At 36.3% G+C, this 22,368-nt stretch overlaps 4 protein-coding genes across 5 annotated transcripts; all 4 read left to right on the forward strand.

Annotated features, from left to right (window-relative positions):
• Positions 1-250: 250 nt before the first annotated feature.
• Positions 251-7,294, forward strand: LOC116849166. The gene is made up of 8 exons (XM_032826064.1): positions 251-1,972; positions 3,001-4,492; positions 5,521-5,786; positions 6,038-6,196; positions 6,361-6,607; positions 6,771-6,839; positions 6,923-7,012; positions 7,114-7,294. Exons 2-8 carry the CDS (start codon positions 4,094-4,096, stop codon positions 7,195-7,197), a joined length of 1,314 nt encoding a protein of 437 aa, XP_032681955.1. The 5' UTR covers positions 251-1,972; positions 3,001-4,093; the 3' UTR covers positions 7,198-7,294.
• A 1,010-nt stretch (positions 7,295-8,304) lies between these two features.
• Positions 8,305-10,593, forward strand: LOC116849181. The gene is made up of 7 exons (XM_032826101.1): positions 8,305-8,580; positions 8,875-9,140; positions 9,337-9,495; positions 9,616-9,859; positions 9,929-9,997; positions 10,089-10,178; positions 10,471-10,593. The coding sequence occupies exons 1-7, from the start codon at positions 8,305-8,307 to the stop codon at positions 10,591-10,593; spliced, it is 1,227 nt and encodes a 408-aa protein (XP_032681992.1).
• A 1,001-nt stretch (positions 10,594-11,594) lies between these two features.
• LOC116849182 lies at positions 11,595-15,566 on the forward strand. Its single transcript, XM_032826102.1, has 7 exons — positions 11,595-11,855; positions 12,056-12,321; positions 12,699-12,854; positions 12,956-13,196; positions 13,313-13,381; positions 13,468-13,557; positions 15,549-15,566. Exons 1-7 carry the CDS (start codon positions 11,595-11,597, stop codon positions 15,564-15,566), a joined length of 1,101 nt encoding a protein of 366 aa, XP_032681993.1.
• Positions 15,567-16,814: 1,248 nt separating this feature from the next.
• Positions 16,815-18,820, forward strand: LOC116849169. Of its 2 annotated transcripts, none has more exons than XM_032826071.1 (5): positions 16,815-17,568; positions 17,735-17,978; positions 18,052-18,120; positions 18,212-18,301; positions 18,579-18,820. In XM_032826071.1, the coding sequence occupies exons 2-5, from the start codon at positions 17,772-17,774 to the stop codon at positions 18,693-18,695; spliced, it is 483 nt and encodes a 160-aa protein (XP_032681962.1). In that variant the 5' UTR covers positions 16,815-17,568; positions 17,735-17,771; the 3' UTR covers positions 18,696-18,820. The 2 variants fall into 2 exon arrangements, with proteins under 2 accessions (XP_032681962.1, XP_032681961.1); XM_032826070.1 differs by having other exon boundaries at positions 16,815-17,560.
• The last annotated feature ends 3,548 nt before the right edge of the window (positions 18,821-22,368 follow it).

Below are 22,368 nucleotides of genomic sequence, written 5' to 3' on the forward strand. Positions count from 1 at the left end.
CTCTCTCTCTCTCTCTCTCTCTCTCTCTCTCTCTCGCTCTTTCTCTCTTTTTCTCTCCACTTCGCTTTAAAATATTCTAATAAGTGTATACGTATAATTAATTAAAAACTTAGCATTACTGAACTAATTAATAAAGATTTCATAATTACTTTTCCTATGTAATCGATTTTTTGCAAACATTAAGGATACGAATACATTAAATCGCGATATTGCGTAAATTTGCGATAATTCTTAAGTAATAATAATAATCTTTACACGAAATTCACCGAGATTAAATTCGACGCATTATTGTACCTTCGGCGCTTCGCGACGCGAGTAGATATTTCGCGTGGGAAGCGCAAGTTACGTGTTCGGGAATAATCGCAAGTACCTTCGAGTATCGATTATCTCGCCAGCATACGTCCGCGCTCATTTAATGATTTAACAGCGTTAATGCACCGATCTAATCAAGTATCATCATCGCGATGAAGCGTGTCGTCTGCACGCCAGACGCGACTTCCAACATGGAAAGCATAATAGTTAGCGCATAGAATTGCGAGGGTTACGATCATGGTTGACACTATACAAAAGGCTTTGTGTCCCCTTCAAATACCTTCCTTTTTGTTCGGCCTTGGGATACTCAGATGTCCCTTCAATCATCCGAGACGTCGCTTGAGTGTCTTGTATATGTTTACTGTATGGTTTATTTATAGCTACTTCTCTTCTCAAGTTATGATTACTTTCCTAAGAGGCCCTTATACAGTTAATTCCTTGAGTTATTTTATGGTGACAGTGAATATGTTTACAACATTCGTGTCTGTAGTTATCATCATTTGTGCGCACGAGGTACATCTTTCTCTGTAAAAAATACTACATTATCGCTACAGATGACGCACGGTGTATCCTGCAAGTCGTTGTTTTCTAATTAGGAAAAAACATTCATGAGCAGAATTTCGAGATGTGTATCAAAAAGATCGCTCTCGTGGACGATACACTAGAAGAGCTCGGAACTCCTAAGGAATATGACAAAATGCGTGATTCGGCGATATGGCTGTTGTTTGTGTGGCTCGGGACGGTGTGCGTGTCAATCACTTGCGATGCTTTATGGTGCGTTGAGATGTTTCGTGATATTTCGGCCATAGTCATGCCTTTTGCGTTAGATTATACTGTCCACATCAACACCTTCACAGATATGACGTTTATGTTACTCATGAGGTAAATCTTTTCTTCTCCGTCTAATCTCGTTGAGATAAATTTGGAAAAGCCGTTTCACTCAAGTCAATTTTAAACATTTTTTCATGATCGCACAGTTATATCGGGACCAGACTGGATAAGATAAACGACCACATTTTACAACTGTCAGAGAATGACGAGTGCGGGCTGAGATGCACGTGGAGAAAGTCTATCGCTATCACTCGCTGCTACCTTGATAACGCAAGATATCGCAAACGTGTGTTATGGAGCACAATGTAAATTGATATTCGCCAAGGTGACACAGAAAAATCGAATAAGATATTTTGCGAGAACAACGAGGAATATTGCGAACCGATTGCATCAATATTATCTCTTAAAACTAGTGTGTCGTCCTGCAACTCATCCCTCGAATATTAAAAGACACGTCGCGGGCATACAATGACATACTGTGACTTAGAGAGAAGAATATTGATATTCTAATATTTCCGACTTATTCGATGCGCGCGTGCTACTAGTCGACTACTAATGCAAATGTCTTTTCAGGCATCTTCATTCGGAGCTTTGCCGGATAGCTCGCAGCATAAATTACTTGTTTGGACTTCAAATAACTCTACAGATGATGAGCTATTTCGTCCTTTTTACCGGGCTGATTTATATACAATACAATTCGATAATATGTCTGAAGCATATTAACAATATAATAAAAGTAAAATTTTTTAGTTCCACCTGCACATGGTTAACTATATTCACAGTAAAACTCATAGCAATGAACCATGTCTGCGAGAGCGTCAACATCAAGGTATTTCGACTTTGTCACGGCATCATCTACAATCTTCCTAGTGAATGACATCTGAAGTATCTTTAGCAATAAATCATAGTCCGAGAAAAATCAAGGCGAAAAGTTTCCTTAACCGTGAAACAAAATATTCAAAATATTTAAAAACACGGAGAAAATGTTGCAGTAAAAATTACAATATAATTTTATAATTTGAACCATACAGAAATGATGATCAAAATTGTTATATATTTGTTTAAAACATTATGCACATCTGATTTTTTACTAGAAATTATTGTAATTATTTGAGTGTTTTTTATATCGTACATATCAAATAGATCGTCAAATTTACTATTTCTATAGCAATTTGTACTGAAATTTCAGTAAAATATCCAGTTTTATACAAAACATTATAAAGAGAGATACAATTTTAACTGTAAAAGGGATACAATTTGAATTATTCTATATTTAGTAATTTATATTACAATGTACTCTGTAAAACTTTTATTACAATATTTTCTCCGTGTAAACTTTCAATAAATCATAATGTGGATATCTAATCATTCTTACTGAAAGCAATGCCTTCTTATCACAACGAAATTATTATTTAATAACTTTATTATTATATAATAGAAATTATTATATATAATATAATTATTTAATAGAATAATTATATAACAGAATATATTATATGATAGAATATATATTATAATATATTATATTATAGAACATATAATATAATATATTATATTATAGAATAGAATATATTATATAATAGAATTATAATAGAATTATTATATATAATAGAAACGCTATATGGAAGTAACTTCGTTATTAATGTTGTGATAAGAAAGCACTGCTTTTGATAAAAACAGTTAGGTAGATATTCATATTATTATTTATTGACAGTCTGTACATGGAGAAAATAAAAATAAAAATTATAATCAAAATTTTACAGAGAATATTATAATATAAATAACTATAATATTATAATATAAATAACTTTGTTATTAATGTTATTAATGATAAATAACTATTCGTGATCGTTTTAGGCACGGAAGACTAAAGAAGTTATACATAAATTAACGAATCTTATTTATTTTACGGAGGAGCGCAATGAGGTGAGATATAAAAGCATAAGTTTTCTATTTATCAAATGACTCTTATTAATCTTGCATCCCAATATCTTTAATTTATCTGTAATGATCTCAATGTCAATAAATATTGATCGCGTTATATATAATGCAGATTTACCAATTCATTCTGCAATTAACGCTCCGGCCATTGAAGATTAGTGGAATACACCTGTTTTATTTCGGCTATAACTTCATGTATAAGGTAATTAATATCATCCGCAGAGAATTTATAAATTTGCAGACCAACAAACAACGAGACTTCGGGCAATAACATTTGTATCCGACATTTGATTTCAGTTCTTTGTCAAGATTCTCACTTTCATTATCATAATGTTGCAAATGAATTCCAAAACTATACTTATATATCATCTTTACGAAAATAACACTACATCGTGCAGCATGTAGATCATCGAAGATCAGAAGACGCTCGGACTAGCCAATCAACGGGGATACGCAGTTGTAAAAATGTAAAAGTTCCCATCACCTTAATCTCATTATTTGACATTTGCTTTGTTGGCCTTTTCGTATCATTCATATAACGACTATTTATCGTTATTCATTAATGTGCGGAAATTGATTTTAATTATGTACAAGTTACACACGTGTATACCTTCTGTTAAATAAAAGTCCATTCAGCATTCATAAATCACGTTCTAATTGATTGAAGCGGGTGATTGCGATATCCGATTCTTATTTGCCGATTAAACCTGTATTAGTTTTCTGTTTCTCTCTCTCTCTCTCTCTCTCTCTGTCTCTCTGTGTCTCTGTTTCTCTCTCTTTTTCTTGCGACAGTCTCTAAATCATTCCTTTTTATCGCTCTCTACATTGCTCACTAGCACTACTTGCTAACTTGCTCTGCACTACTAATGTCTTTCTTTAACGTTCACGATATTGCATATGCGCGACATCTTGACACTGTCCGTGATCCACGAGCTGATTATCTCGCGTGCTTTCTCGTAATATTCGATCAATTCGCGTGGCGGAATGGTTTCGATCGCGGTGATATTAAATGATGCATAGCACTAATGTAATGATCCAACCGCGATGTTATTCTATTACTCTGATAAACGAACGACGTATCGATGCGGACGAGTTCGAGCTGTCGCGCTGTCAGTCGGTGGCAGAAATCGCAAGAGCGATGACCACCACCATACGACAGGCACTACATCCTTTACTCGTCACCTACTCCCTTATTGGTTTGGGTATCTATATCCGCGAGAAACCGAGACGGCTTCTAAATATTTTGTACATCCTAACGGCATGGAGCGCCTACAGTTGCCTCTTCTGTTATTCGGTGATCACATTTAAAGTGGAACATTGGTTTCTAACAGTTTCTGCCATAATCAATACGGGGTTTAACATCATCATCACCGTCACGTCCGTTGTCATGGTGGTACGCTGCAACGAGGTATAATACGCGTACAAATCGTTCGCGACTGTTTCGTTCTTATGCAGAGAGAATATTATAGTTTTTTTTGTTTTCATATAAATGCTTTTCAATTTTACCATGTTTTTAGTAGGATAGACGATTGTTAGTAAAGCCTATCTTGCTAATGCCCGTTTCTATCCATGTCGTTTAGACCTTAATCTAAGTTTAAGTCTTTGTCTGAATAGAGTTCAAGCTTAGGTTAAGGTCACAGATTTAATCGTCGTTGGTAGAAACGGGCGTAAGGAGCAATAGTAAATTTCGTTAGAAACATAGTAAATACATAAATTTTTTAATAGCATATTATAAAATCAGTTCTTAAAATATAAATAGCACATATGACATAACAACAAAACTAGTAAAAAATAGTCAATCATTGCGTATTGTTGATCTATTTCTCAGTTACAAAACTATATAATAATTTATATATATATAATAGAATATCTGTCTATTATATATATGTTCTTTATATTAACTTTTCTAAATCTTTTGACCGATCTATACCAAATTTTGCATATTTATTATTTCTAAGATCCTGCAGAAAAGATAGACTATATTAACACCTCTCCCCCTTATGATTTCATTCCCTCGACACTTTGATGATAATTAAGTTTATAAGTTCTAAATATAAGAAGCCCGGGCAACGCCGGGTAGTTTAAGCTAGTTCTCACTAAAAAATTCTTTTCATGTATATATGAACTCACGTACATATGCAAATATCATATACACAGAGTAAAGTCGGTTGTCAAAACCGAACAAAAGTCCGTTATCATTTTAAATTTTCTAGGATTCTAATATATATATATATATATATATATATATATATATATATATATATATATAATCTGCAAAAAGAATTTTAAACATATGTTATCTGTAAAAAACACGGATTTTTCAAACCAATAATAGACTTTTCAGCTACCCTGTGTTAAATTCTATCATATTGTGTCATATTGTATCGTATTGGATTATATTGTGTCATTATATATGTTGCATTCTTGGCGAATCAGAAATTCAGGATATGTATGAAAAGGCTCACTGCTGTAGACGATACGTTGGAAGAGCTGGGCACTCCGAAAACGTATCAAAAGCTGCAAACGCGAGTAAAAGGAGTGATAGTCACATGGGTCGCATACTGTCTCATTATAAATATAAACGACATGGTATGGTGCCTTTTCATAGAAAACGATCACAGGAAGTTGATTCTGCCGTATATTATAAATCACTATCGTCACGTCAACACGTTTGTGGATTTGTCGTTTATACTTCTCGTATGGTACGTAACATTATTATACTTTATTGTATTCGCCCGGTTTTTATATTATATACGTTATTATGTTATATTCTCTCGAAATTGCCAAGAGTCGTTCCACTATACTTTTATTATACTCCATATACTACTATATTACTCGATAATTTTATCGATAATATTATTTTTAAGAAAAGGTTTTTACGTCGGAAAAACTGTTTCTTCGATATTTGCAATACGAGGTTATCTAGAACGAATTTCCTTTTTCTACGACACAGGTACGTCGGCACCAAATTCGACGAGGTGAACGAGCACGTAAGGTGTCTGCTTGTGAAAGAGGAATATGGATTGAGACGCGCATGGACGAACGCTGCACCGAGCACTCATCGATATATCATGTGTACTGACAATTACAAGCACGTGTTGTGGACCTCAATGTAAATCGGTACATGAACGCGTACGGGTGGATCATTCGTTTGATCTAACAATGGAAATGCAGTATTCGAGATTTGACTGAAATTCGGTTCAATAATAAATTATGCGTAATTATCTGTCATTTTCTTCTTCTATTCACGCGTCCTTTTGTCTTTCATTTTGCTAGGCATCTGCACTTAGAATTGAATCAAATCGCGCGCGAATTAAACGCAATGTATGGGATACCGGTAACTTTGGAAATGGCAGCCTATTTGATATTAATAACAGCAATAAGTTATTATCTTTATATGAATATAATGACGATGGATTACACAAACGGCATACGAGTTTTCTTCGACGCTGAAATGTGGGCACTTCCATGTGTGATTAAGATCTTTTACTTGAATTACATCTGTGAGACTGTCAGTGTTAAGGTAAATCCAATGGCACGCAACTGCTACATTCAGCAGAGAAAGCTGCTTTGCGAATGTTGCAAAATTCGTGAATTTCATTGCACACTCTTAATCTTGGCTGAATCTAAGAGCATTATGACATTCTTTAATAAAAATATACGTATTAATTAATTAACGATTTCAGGCCAACAAAGTTAAAGAGTCAATCCATCAATTAACCGATGTTAATCTGTACGCTGATATTCGCGACGAGGTAAAAAATAAATTTTAAAAATAACTAGCGATTCTCTGGAGTAAATTATTTAACCTACGTTTTAACGATTTCATGTGATACAGATTTATCAATTTACATTGCAACTGATACATCATCCATTGAAGTTCATGGGAATGGGTTTCTTCCGTTTCGGCTACGGTTTTCTGCGAAAAGTTTGTTCCTCATTCTTTTTTATTATACGTTACTTATCATACTTATCTTACATTGAATATTTCTCTACTCGTGTAGTAACTTATTTACACGTTTCTTCCAGTTTTTTCTGACAATCATCGCATTCGTAGTCATCGTAGTGCAAATGAGTTCTACTAAAGTTGGGCCTATCGTCATTGGGTTTTGAAGCGGAATAAACACAACGACTTACAACAACAAACTCAATAAACGAAACATCACATAATGCGTGAAAAACCGCCATACACACTCTTGTAAGATAAAAATATATATTTTATATAAAAATATTTAAAAAATAAGAGAGAGATTGCTTAATTACTTCCCTACCGAACTTCACTTAATTTTTCGCAACTCGAATTTTTTTCTTCCTTTTTTACTAAACAAGTAAGATATATACAGGCTGTTTACCGTAACGGTGTCCACTATATTTCTACCAGTTACAATAATCAGGCAAGAACAAGTTCTAAATACAGTTGATCAGTTTTTAAACGGCAATATAATGCAATAATAAAAATTTCGAAAACGTTCTTCTCTCGTGACAAGAAGAAATAATCCTCGCTTTTTTAAATGGAATCATATCTTTTTATCCATAATAAATAATGTTGTAAAGAAAATCAAAACAAATTTACTAGTACTTCTTAATGTTATTTATATTGCTATTTTTCACTGCACCTTAAAATAATAATGAAGAACATAAGTATGCAGAAGCATAAATCAAAATATTCCAATTGATACAACATATAAAATTCTACAAATTCTGCTTATCCTAGACAATCTGCTATTTTTACTTAATTAAAGAAAGTTCAACCAATTTTAAGAATGGCGAGAAAATTTTATTACTGAGTTCAGACACATCACCTCAATAAATGTATCGATGTAATAATATCTCGACATTATGTGTATGTATACGAGCTGAGCGATGTGGTTACTGTATTTTTATACATTTCAGATATTACGGTACGCGTTATTGGGAACGACAATTAAACAGCGACATGAAACGTGTTTGTCTTGCGTGAAAACACACAAAAAATACGTCCGCGTTGGCGGCGGCGTTTCAATGAAAAATACTTGATTAGCGGTATGGAGAATGATTTCAATAAGGAGTGATCTTTTTTATTAGGACGGATCGATTGCTTTAATATGCTTAAGTGCTTGTGCAACGAACATATTGTGATTATGAGGATCCGTGTTTTCGTGTTGCGTCGACGTAACACAGAGCGATGCATACGACGAATGAGAGTTCCAACGCACATTCGTTGTTAGTTTGCGGCGGACGATGGCCACGTCGACCACCATTCAACAGGGCGTACAACCCCTCCTCGTCACTTGGTTTATTATCGGCTTGGGGATCTATCCTATGAATCGAACGAAGCCATGCTTCAGCGTTTTGTATTCTTTGATGCTGTGGTGCGCTTACGGCTACGTCTATTACAGCGTAATAATGATGTTTACATGGAACATAATATTTCGAAGAACCATTTCGACAATCCTGAATGTGATCAACATGCTCACTACGTTCACGTCCATAATCATCGGCTTATGTTATGATAAGGTACGACCGCGTAATGGCAACGTGCAACTACAATGTCGGACTGTTCGCGTGTCAGCGTGTTTGCTGCGCGACATCCGACGATCGTAATGCTGTTTAGAGTGAAAACCTCTCCCATGCAAGTGATTCTGCCACAATGATGCCTGTCGAGACCCGCGAACTTCGCGACTGAAGACCAAAGAACTCGCAGAAAGAAGAAATTCGTGTCGAGAAAGGAGAAATAATTAAATTTAATTCTTAGTGATATCTTTTAAGTGATCTCTCTCCTCTTCAAGTGCATCTCACGTAACGTTTCAGAAATTAAGCACGTGCATTAAGAAACTCGCCGCTGTGGATGATACGTTGGAAGAGTTGGGCATTCCGAAAATGTACCAAGAGATGCACATGTGGTTAAAACGGGTAGTAGCTGGATGGATCGTTTGCATACTCTTCATAAATACTTACGATTGCTACTGGTGGTCGAGAAAGAGGCAATCTAATTGGATGTATCTCATACCTTATATGATAAATCATTGCTTTCACGTCAATCTATTCGTGGACTTGACGTTTATCTTCTTCACGTGGTCTGTACACAGTAACTACAATTTGCTTGTTCGTTTAATCGACTGTGTGCTCATTTAATCTCTGCTATACATTTTCGTTTAACAACAAAGGAAACAATTCTGTCATTTCGTCCTATTCAAATTTACCGTACGCGTCCGAATCGGAGAGATTTCTTTCTGTAACATTCTATACACTTATATACGCTTCGCAACACAGGTATATAGGCACTAGATTCGACAAACTGAACGAACTTGTACGAGGTTTGATGGTGAGCGAGGAGCACGGCTTGAGGTGTACGTGGAAGGAACCAGTGGTTGCTGTTTACCGACATACTTTATATACCAATAATTACAAGCGAGTGTTGTGGACCTCAATGTAAATTGATACACCTGCACACCTATGTGAATTATTGACTCGATAATAGCACGAAACACGCGGTGGGACTCTCTATTCCACTTTAGAAAATAATCAATTGTGCGATCTGTTCTTTAACAGGCATCTTCAGCTAGAATTATGTCGCATCGCGCATGAACTGAACCTGATATTCGGAACGCAGATGACTTTGGAGATGTTGACCTATCTCTTATTCTTAACGATACTGGCGTTTTATTTTTGCATAATGCTGCTCGAACGGAAACACGTATCAATAAGGACCTGCGTCAGCACCAGTGTATGGGCCTGTATATGCATCATACGACTCTACTCCATTAATTACATTTGCGAGAGCGTCAGCGTTAAGGTAATATTACGCGCGCGATTCTCGAAAGAAATATAGTGTCGATGTAATAGCGACATTTTCTGTTTTCAGGCTAACAAAATTAGCGAAACAATTCATCAGCTGACAATTATTCTGCGGTACGTCGATATTCACCAGGAAGTGAGTGATTACTTTTATATAAACGAGAAGCACAAGCGAGGCGTCTGTGAGAGATCACGTTTGTAAAACTCACGCTTGTGCCTGTTTGCAGCTTTGTCAATTCATTTTGCAAGCGATGCATCATCCACTGAAATTCACCGGTCTAAGACTCTTTTGCTTCGGCAGCAGGTTACCCTGGAAGGTTCGTCTCCACCTTGTTACTTCTTCGTCTCTCCTCGTTCACTCGTACGTTATGCTTCGTATCACAAATAACGATTTTTCAATTGCTCTTTCAAGTTCATCTTCGTTATCGCACAATAATTACTATCCTTTTATCGCATATATCACGTGTCAGTCTCCACTTTCTAACTTATTTAACGACGAATTGCGATAAAATGCTTAGTACGCAATGAATAGCACGCGATGAAAATTAATTACTCTATTCTTACTATTTTAATGAAGTATTCTTAAGCTCTTGATACGTCCCATTCCAGTTTTGTGCGTGGATCGCAACTTTCGTGATGCTCGTAGTACAATGGTCTCCAGAATTACAGGAGTACAATGATCTGCAATCGAAGATAAACAATACTTCAAAATCTATTTTGATGAGTACGTAAAAATGAGTGAAATTTGCGCTTCACGATTGTGCTCTAATTAGAAATGACATAATTTTCATTCATTCCTGTACTGCGGACTAACAATATACCATACCAATAATAAATTGCAACAATATGTCATAGTGTTTTATTACATACCAGCTTTCCCTCCATAGAGAAAAATCAGATAAGCTCAACATCTCTTTTCTTTCCCGTTCTCATTGTAAACAAGGAACCGAATAACTAAATAAGAATAAAAGAACGAGAATAATAAAAAAAAAATAGAACGAAAATGAATTTTGCTCATGATGACTGTGATGTTTAAACAGAAATCCGATGTGCACTGCGTTTCAGCAAAACACTCACGAGTCCAAAACCCATTATATTTTCTAACAGTTTGCATCGTGTCTGAATGTGCGTATATATTATCCATGTTTGATTATTCGGCTAATCCGTCGTCGTATTTTCAATAGCGCTTAGCGTATTATATCGTATTATGTCTACATACGATTAAAAGGACTAGTAAGTTTTGGCCTGGCAAGTGTTGAGGTTCCGCTGAAACTTAGTGCACAAATCCGCGGAGATTACAAAGACGAAATTCGTGCGATTAATGGCGTGAATCGACTTACGACGTTTTGTGGTGCTCCCACCTCCTCTTCCGAGTCCCGCAATTCGATCCCACACGCTGAATACATCCGAGCCCCAGCGGAGAAATGGCACGATATCGCGAACAAGCTCACTTGTCGTTTAAACGTAATAATATTGCATGCGAAAAACTAGTAATTCCGCAAAGAAAGAATGCGATCTAATCATACGTTCGCTCGCTCTCGCGCTCAATGTTCACCAGTCAGATGGCGATATCGATGCATGTCGCGGCGTAATTCCCGGCCAAGTCTTTCGAAAAGTTTGTCGTGCAACGACGACAAGAAGCAAAAGAGAATCCTCCGTCATTATTGCGGCGAATTTTTCCCGAGCTCGTGTCGCACAGCGAAATGTAATTCGAAATCTGCTGTGAATCAACCATGGTGAAGACGATCCAGGCGGCATTAGCGCCGTTATTGATCATCGGCGCGTTCTGCAGCTTGTGCGTTTTCGAGTACCCACTTGGACGACCCAGGCCGTACTTCACTTGCCTGTACTTCCTGATCGTATGGAGCACCTACACATATATCGCTTGTTACCTACTTATTGACATTGAGGATCTGTTCGTTATATATTGGCCTAGTATAATAATCGTAATGTCCTCGTATGGATCAATGGTGGTCAGCCTGTTTCGTTTCAAGGTGCGGACTACTTTAAATTGTTCGTTTTAGATTGATCGGATTCTTAGGAAACAAACAGAGGAGTTCTTTAGCTGGGAGCGCTGTTGAAATTATTGTAGCATGTAGTGTGTTGCATGTAGTTAATGTCTGCATTTGTGTTGCTTTTCGTATCGACAACTTTTGCCACGTCACGTAATCGATCGTAATGTTGTCTTTTCAAGGACCTGAAAACGTTCCTACGGAAACTTTCTATCGTGGACGACACGCTAGAAGCCCTTGGGACGCCCAAGGAATACCAGAAGTTGTACAAGTGGATGATTGCAGTAATAATTGTATGGATTGTATCTAGCAATCTCTTGAATGGGATGGACGCTTTGGTTGAGGATGAGGACAAATTTAACATCATGTCTGTCTGTATTGCATTAGTGGAGAATTTTCTACCGCACATGGGTACAATTAACAGCGTGATATTGGGAACTGTTTTGGGGTTAGTATATATATCATACATTGGAAAAATTACCTCGAATAGTGCAATTGAACAGATGAAGAAATAAAGGGCTGGTAAAAATTCCTCGGATTGTGGATAATTTTATCGGTTTAAAAGATATTAGAGAGTCGTTTTATAGATACGGAACGACTGTCCGACAAGTGGCATGAAATATAAAGGAGTATCGTTAATATTAAACGCATGTACTATTTCATTTCTAATATTAACGAAAGAAATATTGTGAATATCCAACAAATTTTTGCAAGCCTCTAATGAATCTCAAGAAAAGCGTATTTAAAAAATAGCTTAGAAATTTAAGAAAATTACATATTCCGTTGCTGGCCATAAGATTTCGCTATAAAACATGTTCAATTCAGGTACATGGGCTCCAGATTTGAGAGAGTCAACAAGCACATTCGCAATTTCCTGGAAAACGACGCGGAACACATCGGAGCAAAGAACACGTCCATTTTTATCGTTCGAAAGAGAGTTGTAGAAACCGAGGAGTGCAGTCGACGCGTCTGGATTATCATGTAATTTTCGATAATCTCTATATAGATTATTTAAGTTATTGTTCGACTGTGTCAAACTTTGAATTAACCGAATTAACGAGGAAATTATGGCTTGATTGCAGGCACGTTCATTTGCAGCTGAGTCGGCTGTCACGAGAGCTGAACAAAGTGTTCAGTGTGCAATTGACGTTGGAGATGGCTTCCTTATTCGCGGTTTTAGTGGAAATGTTTATCGAATTTTACATTATGTACGCGGACAATGATACGGATACAATGTTTCTAGTCCTAGCAAACCTGACCATCTACGTTTGGATCATGGTGTTCACCATGAAACTTCTCGCTTTAAATCATATTTGCCAGACCGTTTGTGACAAGGCAATCAAATCTTACTTATCTACGTCAACTATTATTTGCAGCAAAATTTAATCTCCACGCAAAACGTGTTGAAAGACTTTGACATTGTATCGATGTAATTTCAGGCGAACGAAACGACTATGCTATTATATAAATTGTCGAACAACGTTATCAACGAAGATTTACGCGAACAGGTGAGTTACACCGTAAGATCTTGTACTGTGTATCTATTATCCTAAGCATTTCGTATTTTATACCCGCTATATCTATTTAAACGCAGGTTTTACAATTTATAATGCAAATAAAACAAAGGGAAGTAAAGTTTTCTGGCATGGGACTTTTCTACTTCGGCAACAACTTCATTCGCAAAGTATGCTTATATTTTATAGATAGATATACGATTTAGTCTGATATTTTTTATTTAATTTAAGGTAAAAGTGTCACAATGCCTGCACACTAATAACACTGATACTTAACTCTGGACGTTCTTGTAGTTTTGGTTTATAAATGCGAATATTTAAAATTTTGCGCACACACAACATAGAATAAATATGTGCACTTATTCTATATTAAAAGTTTAAATGTTTTTCCCTAAAAATTGAAACAATAGGAATGTCCAGTGGACTGACACTGTACCTTTTAACAATAGGACCGTTATCATTATGTAGCGCAAGTATAATATATGATATAATAGATGATAAAATATATGATAGAAAAGAGCCTATAGAATTAGATATGTGTCGGAGCATTTGGTACTTTTACCTTATATATCTTATATTTCAGTAATGTTTTCTTTAATCGAAAGGTAAGAGCTCTCTTGTTTTAGTTCTTCACATCAATAGTCACCGTTTTGATCATTATAATACAAATGAGTGGCTCTAAGAAACATGCAAACAATAATATAATTTCGAACGATTTATGAACAATGAAGACTAAACACACTACACGAAAATGGAGTATGTAAAAACGCTGATTCCTGTACGTCGTGTTTGCACTTTTTCAGGAAGATACACAAGTTGTATTTTGTTGTTTTATGAACAATAAAACATGTACTCGACCATTCGTCGACTTTAATCACTCACTGTTTATTCCTTGACCGTTTCATCTTTTTAAAAGGACTGAATGACTTATAAGAAAAAAGAAATAAAGAGAATCACTTATGCGTAACATATAATTATGTATCGATTCTTGAGATAGATTCATTTAATCCGCATAAGAGCAGACGAAATTCATTACTGAATTTATTGTTGAATTATCTTACCAACCACGTGAATGCTTCATGTTATGGAAAGACAAACGATAACCCAGACGCGAAGCGAGCCCTTAGTTTAATCGAGGAAACTACAGTCGTCATGGTAAATGTTCAAGCATCCAAATTGTCCGCTCTTGTCTGTAATGTGCATGTGCGAACTCGGACTGTTCGAACACCGCAGCCGACCGAGATTATACCTCACAATACTGTACATTTTGTTGCTCTGGTTGATTTATATGTGCGTCGTTCTCAAGGCAACAACTTTTCTCGGCGAATTCACGCTAGACTTGCCCTTAAATGTTTAAGTCAGCTTTGTTTTCGCGGTGATTTCCGCGTTGCTCACTTTGTATCACAACAAGGCATGGTAAAACATAACGTGATGTTGCTCACACGAAACTTCTAAAAATGGTGGAAAAAAAAACTTTTCGCAACGCTGTTCTTTCATAGATTTAAGAACCTGAAGAAACTAAGCATCGTAAACGACACGTAGGAGCAGCTCGGAACGCCAAAGGATTACGCGGAATTGCGCGTGAGAACTATATGGCAAATTATTGGATGGAACGGTTGATTCTTGTGATGGATTCCATCGACAGTCTGTGGTTCTTGAATCGTATTGTGTCAACTAAACTGCTACTCGATTTGTCTATGCCATACGTGGTGAGCTACTTGCTACATGTAAACGCGGTCTACGATGTGATGAACATAGCCCTGATAGTTTGCTGATAATTCATCAGAACATTCATTTTTAACTACGTCTGTGAACAACTTTGTGTTAAGGTATTTTTATTCCTTTTACAGAGAGGCATGTTGCAAACAATTAAACGATATCAGCAATTTGTTGTTTACCTTTTTAAACCGTTAAATGATGTAATTTTAAAAATATAATAAAATATCATCTGACATTTTCCCACCTAAAATTCATTATTCTTTGTAATTTGCATATTTTAATTTGAATACATAATTTTTTAAATTTGTATATATAACTTTCTCATATAATTTTAATTTAATTTATAATTTTTTATATAACTATTAAATGAGATCTGTTAATATTAAGCGAAGGGAAGCGAAGTATTTCTCAACAGATTATCGAATCTTATTCTCGCATGCAGAGATTCAGCAAAATGTAAGACACAATTCTAACGCATAAATGTTTGCTTATGCGAAATTATATATATATATATATATATATATATATATATATATATATTTATGCAATTATTACAGATTACGCAATGTCTGCTACAATTACTGCAAAAGCCTTTAACGATTTTCGTGTTCCGATTCTTGAATTTCGGCTACAAATTTATGCGTATGGTCTGTAGTCCTTTTCAGGCATATACATACACACAGGCAAACACACACACACACACACACACACACACACACACACACACACACACACATATATATATATATATATATATTTATTTATTTATGTATATTAAGTTTCAAAATTCTAAGTATGATAAGACAATTTCTTCCAGTTTGTACAATACTTCACGACGGTCATAATAAGAGATGCAATCAAGCAAATGAAATAAAAACGAGATTCAGTAAAATAATTATAATTTGGTGCGTATGCATAACAACACACTGTAAGATTATTCCAAATAGATAATAAAGAACCTTTTGTCTAATAGAGCTTCTGTTCACACAAAAAATACGTCCGCGTTGGCGGCGATATTTCAATGAGTGTCGCTTGAATAACGACATGAAGGATGATTTCAATAACGAGTGATCTCTTTCATCAGGATAGATCAATTGTTTTAATATGCGTAAGTGCTTGTGCAACGAACATATTGTGATCACGAGGATCCGGGTTTTCGTGTCGCGTCGACGTAACACACAGCGATACATACGGCAAATGCGAGTTTCAACGCACATTCCTAGTTAGTTTGCGGCAGACGATGGCCACGTTGACCACCATCCAACAAGGCGTAAAACCTCTCCTCGTCACCTGGTTTATTATCGGCTTGGGGATCTATCCTACGAATAGAGTGAAACCATGCTTCAGCGTTTTGTATTCTTTGATGCTGTGGTGCAGTTCCGGCTGCTTCTATTACTACATAATGATGTTTTTTAAATGGAAATTGACATTTCGGGAAATCCTTCCCATAATCCTGCATCAGCTCAATATGCTCACTACACTCACGTCCGTAATCATCGGCCTGTGTTATGACAAGGTACGACCGCGTAATGGAAACGTGCAAAGACAATATCGGACTGTTAGCGTGTCAGCGAGTTATTGCGCGACATCCGTGGATCGTAATATTGTTTGGAATAAAAATCTGTCCCATGCAAGTGATTCTGAAGAAAGACGCTTGTCAAGAAGCAAACTTTGTCGTTGAAAAGCACAGAACTTGCAAAAAGAAGAAATTCGCATCGACAAAGGAGAAATAATTAAATTAAATTCTTAGTGATATTTTCTAAGTGATCTCTCTCTTCTTCACGTGCATCTCACGTAATTTCAGAAATTAAAAACGTGCATTAAGAAGCTCGCAATAGTGGACGATACGTTGGAAGAGTTGGGTATTCCGAAAATGTACCAAGAGATGCACATGTGGTCAAAACGGGTAGTAGCTGGATGGGTCGTTTACGTACTCTTCACAAATACTTACCATTTGTTTTGGTGGCGGAGCGTAATGCAGTCTAATTGGGCGTATCTCATACCTTTTTTGATGAATCATTGTTTTCACGTCGACCTATTCGTGGACTTGACGTTTATCTTCCTCATGTGGTCTGTATACAGTAACTACAATTTGCTTCCTCGTTTAGTCGATCGTGTCCTCATTTATTCACTATATCTGCTGTATATTTTTGTTTAATACCAATAGAAATGACTTTGTGTACTCGTCCTGTCGAAATTTACCGTACGAGTCCGAATCGAAGAGATTTTATTCTGTAATATTCTGTAATATTCTATTACAATTCTGTAATATTCTAGACACGCTTTACAATACAGGTATGTAGGCACCAGATTCGATAAACTGAACGAAAATGTACAAAGTCTGCTGGTGCGCGAGGAACACGGCTTGAGGTGTACATGGAAGAAACCAGTGGTTGCTGTTTACCGACATACCTTGTATGCCGATAGTTACAAGCGAATGTTCTGGACCTCAATGTAAATCGGTACACCTGCATGCTTGTATAAATTATTGACTTGATATTAATACACACGATAAGACACTATATTCCAATTTAAAAAATAATTGATTGTACGAGCCGATACATTCCTTTTCCTACGATACCCTCGCGATTTCTACATTCTGCCGTAACAAAATCTGTTCTCCAACAGGCATCTTCAGCTAGAATTATGTCGCATTGCGCGTGAAATGAATCTGATATTCGGAACGCAGATGACTTTGGAGATGTTGATCTATCTCTTAGGGCTCACAGGACTGGCTCATTATTTTTGCACAATACTGCTCAGTCGAAAAGGCATATTAATGAGGGATTGCCTCGGTAACGTTATGTGGAGCTCAATATGTATCATGAGACTCTACTACGTTAATCACATTTGCGAGAGTATCAGCGTTAAGGTAATATCACGCTAGCGATTCTCGGACAAAATATAGCGTCAATGTGGTAGCGACGTTGATTTACTATTTTCAGGCTAACAAAATTAGCGAAACAATTCATCAGCTGACAATTATTCTGCGATACGCTGATATTCACCAAGAAGTGAGTGATTACTTTTATATAAACGAGAAGCACAAGCGATGCGTTTGTGAGAGATCTCGTTTGTAAAAGTCGCGCTTGTGCTTGTTTGCAGCTTTGTCAATTCATTTTGCAAACGATGCATCATCCACTGAAGTTCACCGGTCTGAGGCTCTTTTGCTTCGGCAGCAAGTTACTCTGGAAGGTTCGTCTCTACCTTGTTAGTTACTCGTCTATCCTCGTTCACTCGTTAGTCATGCCCCATATCACAAATAACGATTAGGGAAATTATTCTATCAAGTTCATCCCCGTTATCATAAAATAATCACTACATTTTTTATAGCATATACCACGTATATGCTATAAAAACGTATCAGTCTCCACATTCTAACTTGTTGAACGACGGATTGCGATAAAGTGATGGTATACATAGCATGCAATGAAAATAAACTGTACTAAGCTCTTAATATGTTCCATTCTAGTTTTGTGCGGTGGTTGCAACTTCCACGATGCTCGCAGTGCAAGGGTCTCCAGAGTTTCAGGAATATAATGATGCACGATCGAAGATAAACAACAATATCTCGAAAGATATGTTCTAATGAGAATTTAAGAATGTATAAAAATCGTTTTTTACGATTGTGCTCTAATTAGGGATGACATATTCATTTAATCCTGTACTGAAGACTAATGATATACTGTACCAACAATAAATTGTAACAACATCTGCCTTGTTGTATATCAGCTTTTCCTCTGTGGAGAAACATTAGACAAGCTTAACGTTTCTTTTCTTTCCCCGTTCTCATCGTAAAGGAGGAAACGAATAACTCGAAAAATAACAGAACAAGAATGAATTTCGCTCATGATGATTGTGATGATTAAACAGAAATCCAATTTATATTGCGCTTCAGCAAAATTCTTACAAGACCAAAACTAATTACTCTTTCCAACAGTTTGAATCGTACCTGAATGTGCATATACATCATCATGATAGATTCTTTGGCTAAACTGTCGTTTCAATAGCGCTTAGCGTATCATTTCGTCATCAGAGGGAACTTAGCGTATCAGAGGGAACTATAGTCTTCATTGAAATTGTTTAAGCATTCCTATTGTCCGCTCTTGTCCGTAATATGTATGTGCGTCCTCGGACTGTTCGAATATCGCGGCCGATCAAAATTATTTCACAATACTGTACATTTTGGTGTTCTGGTTGATTTATATGTGCGTCGTCCTCGAGGCAACAACTTTTCTTCGCGAATTCACGCTAGACTTGTCCTTGAATGTTCAAATCAGCTTTGTTTTCGCGGTGATTTCCGCGTTGCTCACTTTGTATCACAACAACGTATGGTAAAACGGACTTGATGTTGCTCACGCGAGACTTCTAAAAATGGTGGAAAGAAAACTTTTTGCAACGCTCTTCTTTTAAAGATTTAAGAACTATCTGAAGAAACTAAACATCGTAAACGATACGTTGGAGCAGCTCGGAACGCCAAAGGATTACGCGGAATTGCGCGTGAGAATTATACGTCTAATTCTCGGATAGAATAGCTTGATTATTGCGATGGATGCCATTGACAGTCTGTGATTCTTGGATCGCATTGTGCCAACTAAACTGCTACTCGATTTGTCTATGCCATACGTGGTGAGCTACTTGCTACATGTAAACGCGGTCTACGATGTGATGAACATAGCCCTAATAGTTTGCTGATAATTTAACAGAACATTCATTTTTAACTACGTCTGTGAACAACTTTGTGTTAAGGTATTTTTACACCTTTTACAGAAAGGCATATAAACAGTTAATATTGTTGTTTATCTTTTTAAACCGTTAAATGATATAACTTTAGAAATATAATACAATTTCATCTGATCCTTTCACTCTTAAAAATAATTATTCTTTGTAATTGCATATTTTAATTTGAATACATAATTTTTTTAATTTGTATATATAACTTTTAAATACAATTTTTTACCTAATTATTAAATGACTTTTGTTAATATTAGCGAACGGTGGTGAAGTATTTCTCAACAGATTATCGAATCTTTCTCTGGATGCAGAGATTAAACAAAATGTAAGACACAATTCTGACGTACAAATGGTTTCTCATGCGAAATTATATATTTTTCTAATTACGCAATTATTTATAGATTACGCAATGCCTGCAACAATTACTGCAGAAGCCTTTAACGATTTCCGTATTCTGATTCTTCAATTTTGGCCACAAATTTATGCATATGGTCTGTAGTAATTTTCAGGCATACACATACATACAGACACACACATATACATACATACATACATATATATATATATATATATATATATATATATATATTTATTTATTTATTTATATTAAGTTTCAAAATTCTAAGTATGACAAAACAATTTTTTTCATTTAGTACAATGGTTCATGACGGTCATAATAATAACTGCAATCAAGCAAATGAAATAAAAACGAGGTTCACTAAAATAATTATAATTTGGCGCACATGCATAACAACACACTCTGATTATTCCAAATAGATATAAGAATAAAAAAGCTTCTTTCTAACAGAGCTTATGTTCACACAAAAAATACGTCCACGTTGGCGACGGAATTTCAATGAGTCGCTTGAAAAACGGCATGAAGGATGATTTCAATAACGAGTGATCTCTTTCATCAGGATAGATCAATTGTTTTAATATGCGAAAGTGCTTGTGCAATGAACATATTATGATTACGAGGATACGTGTTTTCGTGTCGCGTCGACGTAACACAGAGCAATGTATACGGTAAGTGGGAGTTTCAACGGACATTCGTTGTTAGCTTGCGGCAGACGATGGCCACGTCGACTACCATCCAACAAGGCGTACATCCTCTCTTCGTCATCAGGTTTATTATCGGCTTGGGGATCTATCCTACGAGTCGAGTGAAACCGTGCTTCAGCGCTTTGTATTCTTTGATGCTGTGGTGCGCTTACGGCTGTTTCTATTACTGCATAATGACGTATTTTATGTGGAACATGATATTTCGGACAACCCTTTCGATAATCCAGCATGAGATCAATATGCTCACTACACTCACGTCCGTAATCATCGGTTTGTGTTATGACAAGGTACGACCGCGTAATGGAAACGTGCAAAGACAATGTCGGACTGTTCGGGTGTCAGCGAGTTTACTGCGCCACATCCGAGGATCGTAATGTTGTTTGAAGTAAAAATCTCTCCCATGCAAGTGATTCTAAAGAAAGACGCTTGTCGAGAGGCAAACTTTGTCGTTGAAAAGTACAGAACTCGCAAAAAGAAGAAATTCGCGTCGACAAAGAAGAAATAATTAAATTAAATTCTTAGTGTTATTTTTTAAATAATCTCTCTCCTCTTCATCTCACGTGCATCTCACGTAACGTTTCAGAAATTAATGACGTGCATTAAGAAGCTCGCAACAGTGGACGATACGTTGGAAGAGTTGGGCATTCCAAAAATGTACCAAGAGGTGCACATGTGGTCAAAACGGGTAGTAGCTGGATGGGTCGTTTACATACTCTTCGTAAATATTCACGATTCCTTCTGGTGGCGGAGCGTAATGCAGTCTAATTGGGCGTATCTCATACCTCTTTTGATAAATCATTGCTTTCACGTTAACCTATTCGTGGACTTGATGTTTATCTTCGTCATGTGGTCTGTATACAGTAATTATAATTTGCTTGCTAGTTTAGTCGATCGTGTCCTCATTTAATCAGAATATCTGCTGTATATTTTCGTTAATAAAAATAGAAATGATTTTGTGTACTCGTCCTGTTAAAATTTACCGTACGAGTCCGAATCGGAGAGATTTCATTCTGTAATATTCTAGATACGCTTTGCAATACAGGTATATAGGCACCAGATTCGACAAACTGAACGAAAATGTACGAGGACTGCTGGTGAGCGAGGAGCACGGCTTGAGGTGTACATGGAAGAAACCAGTGGTTGCTGTTTACCGACATACCTTGTATGCCGATAGTTACAAGCGAATGTTCTGGACCTCAATGTAAATCGGTATACCTGCATGCTTATATAAATTATTGACTTGATAATAACACGAAACACGTGATAAGACACTATATTCCAATTTGAAAAATAATCGATTGTACGAGCCGATACCCTCCTTTTCCTACGATACTCTCGCGATTTCTACATTCTGCCGTAACAAGATCTGTTCTTCAACAGGCATCTTCAGCTAGAATTATGTCGCATTGCGCATGAACTGAATCTGATATTCGGAACGCAGATTACTTTGGAGATGTTGACCTGTC

The sequence above is a fragment of the Odontomachus brunneus genome, unplaced genomic scaffold, assembly GCF_010583005.1.
Source record: "Odontomachus brunneus isolate Ranch 3 - 2012 unplaced genomic scaffold, Obru_v1 Obru_scaffold_108, whole genome shotgun sequence".
Lineage (NCBI taxonomy): Eukaryota > Metazoa > Arthropoda > Insecta > Hymenoptera > Formicidae > Odontomachus > Odontomachus brunneus.